Raw genomic sequence first — 2,500 nt, 5'->3', positions numbered from 1 at the left:
TTTGTATTCCTTTCGGAAGGTATTTAACTAATCGCATTGTGGTGCGACCACCTGTTAGCACTCATGTCGGTAAAGTCAACATGTAGTTTGTCGAGTTTGAATATTTTGGGTATTACGGAATTCAATTTGACGAACTATTGTAAGTAAGCACATCTGATCTTGAAAAGAAGCTGATCTAGATTTAGTGACCTTATTTTGTCAAGTAAATCACATTGAACCGATAACGATTTGCCCCATGCTTAGTCGCCGACATAGAGTTACTACAATAGTATTTATCCTCGTTACATTTTGTCAAATAATAATTTTTTGTGGTAACATTTTATTTAGATTTTGATTTTGATTTCAAAATAAGCATCGAATGGACAGATGTGTCCATGTTGACGTGCATGACGTGCTGACTTAGAAATATGATTTTTTTTTTAAATTACAGTATGTCACATAATTATAACACATTGTCATGTCATGTTATATCTGGTTTTGTGGTGAAACTCATTGCTAGATGTGACTAAACCTGAGTTGGTAATTGGAATGATGCAAGAATATAACTCACAATATAAATGATAATAATCACCAAAAAGCTCAAAGTTACAGACTGTGACCCTGTAAGGAGCATTACATGCATACATTACATATAAGGACAACCAATCAAAGTGCAGATGATCGTTATCGTCATGTGACGTCATTGCTGTATACGTTTAGTTCTACCTATTCAACGAGACTGTGCGACTACTAGAACCGGTTGGAATCGTCAGGTAATTTATATGTCTCTGTTCATATGAGTTCAAGATAAGAAACGATAGGTATTTTTCTTCCTTGTCAAATTCGTTATATTGCTTAGCTCTTTAAATTTAAGTCTCACATTTCCCATGTTATCAGAAAATGGTTTTTTTTAAATATTCAGAATGCATGTGACTCCTTGTATGGTTTATGCTAAGGATGTACTATTTGATTTACGAAGTGTCCACATAGCGATAAAGATAGGATGGTGAAGTATTTAATAAGGGTTATGGTTAAATCGTTCTTACAAACATAGGATAGGGTTTCTATGTATTTTATTAGAGATGGACAAACGCATAAAGGCAATTAATATAGGGAGGGAATGAAAGAAAGAGACGGAGCGACAGACAGACAGGCAGGCAGGCAGGCAGGCAGGCAGGCAGACAGACAGACAGACAGGCAGGCAGGCAGGCAGGCAGGCAGGCAGGCAGGCAGGCAGGCAGGCAGGCAGACAGACAGACAGACAGACAGACCGACAGACAGACAGACAGACAGACAGACAGACAGACAGACAGAATGGCTATAGATACAAGCTTATAAACAGATAAAAGAGATTATGTTTTTATACTAACTTTTAATTTTACTCTTTTCCATTGGAAAGTTTGGAAACTACGTGTAATAACGAAGCAATGAAGTTGCAATTAGCTGTACTCGCGCTGTTGGTTTGTTGTGCAATGGCTGTAATAGATAAACCCTACTATAAAGCCCATCCTGATAAGCGTATCCCTGGTCGTTATATCGTAGGACTAAAGGTATGTTCATTTAGAATTTAAAAACCGATAATTTATTTCTTATAGTTCAAAATGGAGTTTCAATCCAAAAAATGGTCAACTTCTCTTTCACCTCACGAAAAGCGTTCATTAGTACCTGAGTCCATTTGTTTTTCCCCTGTTATTCTGGATTAAAATTTATTTCATTAAAGGATGGTAACTTGATGACAGTTCGTGACACTGCAGTAAAAACCATCATGTCACTCCAGAAGACTTCGAATATCGACGTCCAAGTGAGGAAGATTCTGACAAATTTGCTCTCCGTCGAAATGACCGATAATGCTATTTTATTGGTGAGTATGGTGTAAATAACCGTTTTACAATTGTTTTTAGGGTGCCTACCGATATGGTTCGTTATGTCTATTGTTCGTAGTAACACCAAAAAGTGTCTTTGTGGGAACAGTACGAGAATGTGCCCCCCACCCCAGCACCCCAACTTTCTACAATTAATTGATTACCTAGTAAAAGATTGTTTTAGCTAATAGTTGGGTTTATTATTTAACAACAGCGAACGGAAATGACCAAACTTACAGTCTAAAAGATCAAACACGATTTTGACAGCAAAACTCACAAGGAACTAAAACTTGCATTATTAGTATCGATTTTTGTTGTTTTTTTCCTTTTAACTTGGGTGTATATTTACCCAGGTCCTGGCAATCGATGAAGTTGCTTACATTGAAGAGGATTCGTTGTATCACGCATCAGCTGTTGCATCTTGGGGCATAGACCGAATCGATCAGAGAAATTTACCAGTGGATGACACTTTCACACCGAGAGGTAAGAAGACTTGTCTTGATATATGTGCATTGGTTAATATTACGCACACATACACACGCACGCACATCCGCACGAACGCACGCACACACACACACACACACACACACACACACATACATACACACTCACATACACACACACTCTCTCTCTCTCACACACACACACACATACACATA

The 2,500-nt window shown here is 37.8% G+C and overlaps 1 protein-coding gene across 1 annotated transcript in view; it reads left to right on the top strand.

The window, feature by feature from the left end:
- The first annotated feature begins 1,406 nt into the window (after window positions 1-1,406).
- Window positions 1,407-2,500, top strand: part of LOC144444998 (aqualysin-1-like) — a 4,639-nt gene continuing 3,545 nt past the window's right edge. The window contains exons 1-3 of the mRNA XM_078134549.1: window positions 1,407-1,529; window positions 1,700-1,840; window positions 2,195-2,324. Of these exons, the coding sequence (XP_077990675.1) occupies window positions 1,407-1,529; window positions 1,700-1,840; window positions 2,195-2,324 (394 nt within the window). The remainder of the gene's footprint in view (window positions 1,530-1,699; window positions 1,841-2,194; window positions 2,325-2,500) is intronic.

Source organism: Glandiceps talaboti, chromosome 13 (genome assembly GCF_964340395.1).
Source record: "Glandiceps talaboti chromosome 13, keGlaTala1.1, whole genome shotgun sequence".
Taxonomy (NCBI): domain Eukaryota; kingdom Metazoa; phylum Hemichordata; class Enteropneusta; family Spengelidae; genus Glandiceps; species Glandiceps talaboti.
The sequence above is the reverse complement of the archived record's forward strand: the minus strand, read 5'-3'. Positions and strand labels throughout refer to the sequence as shown.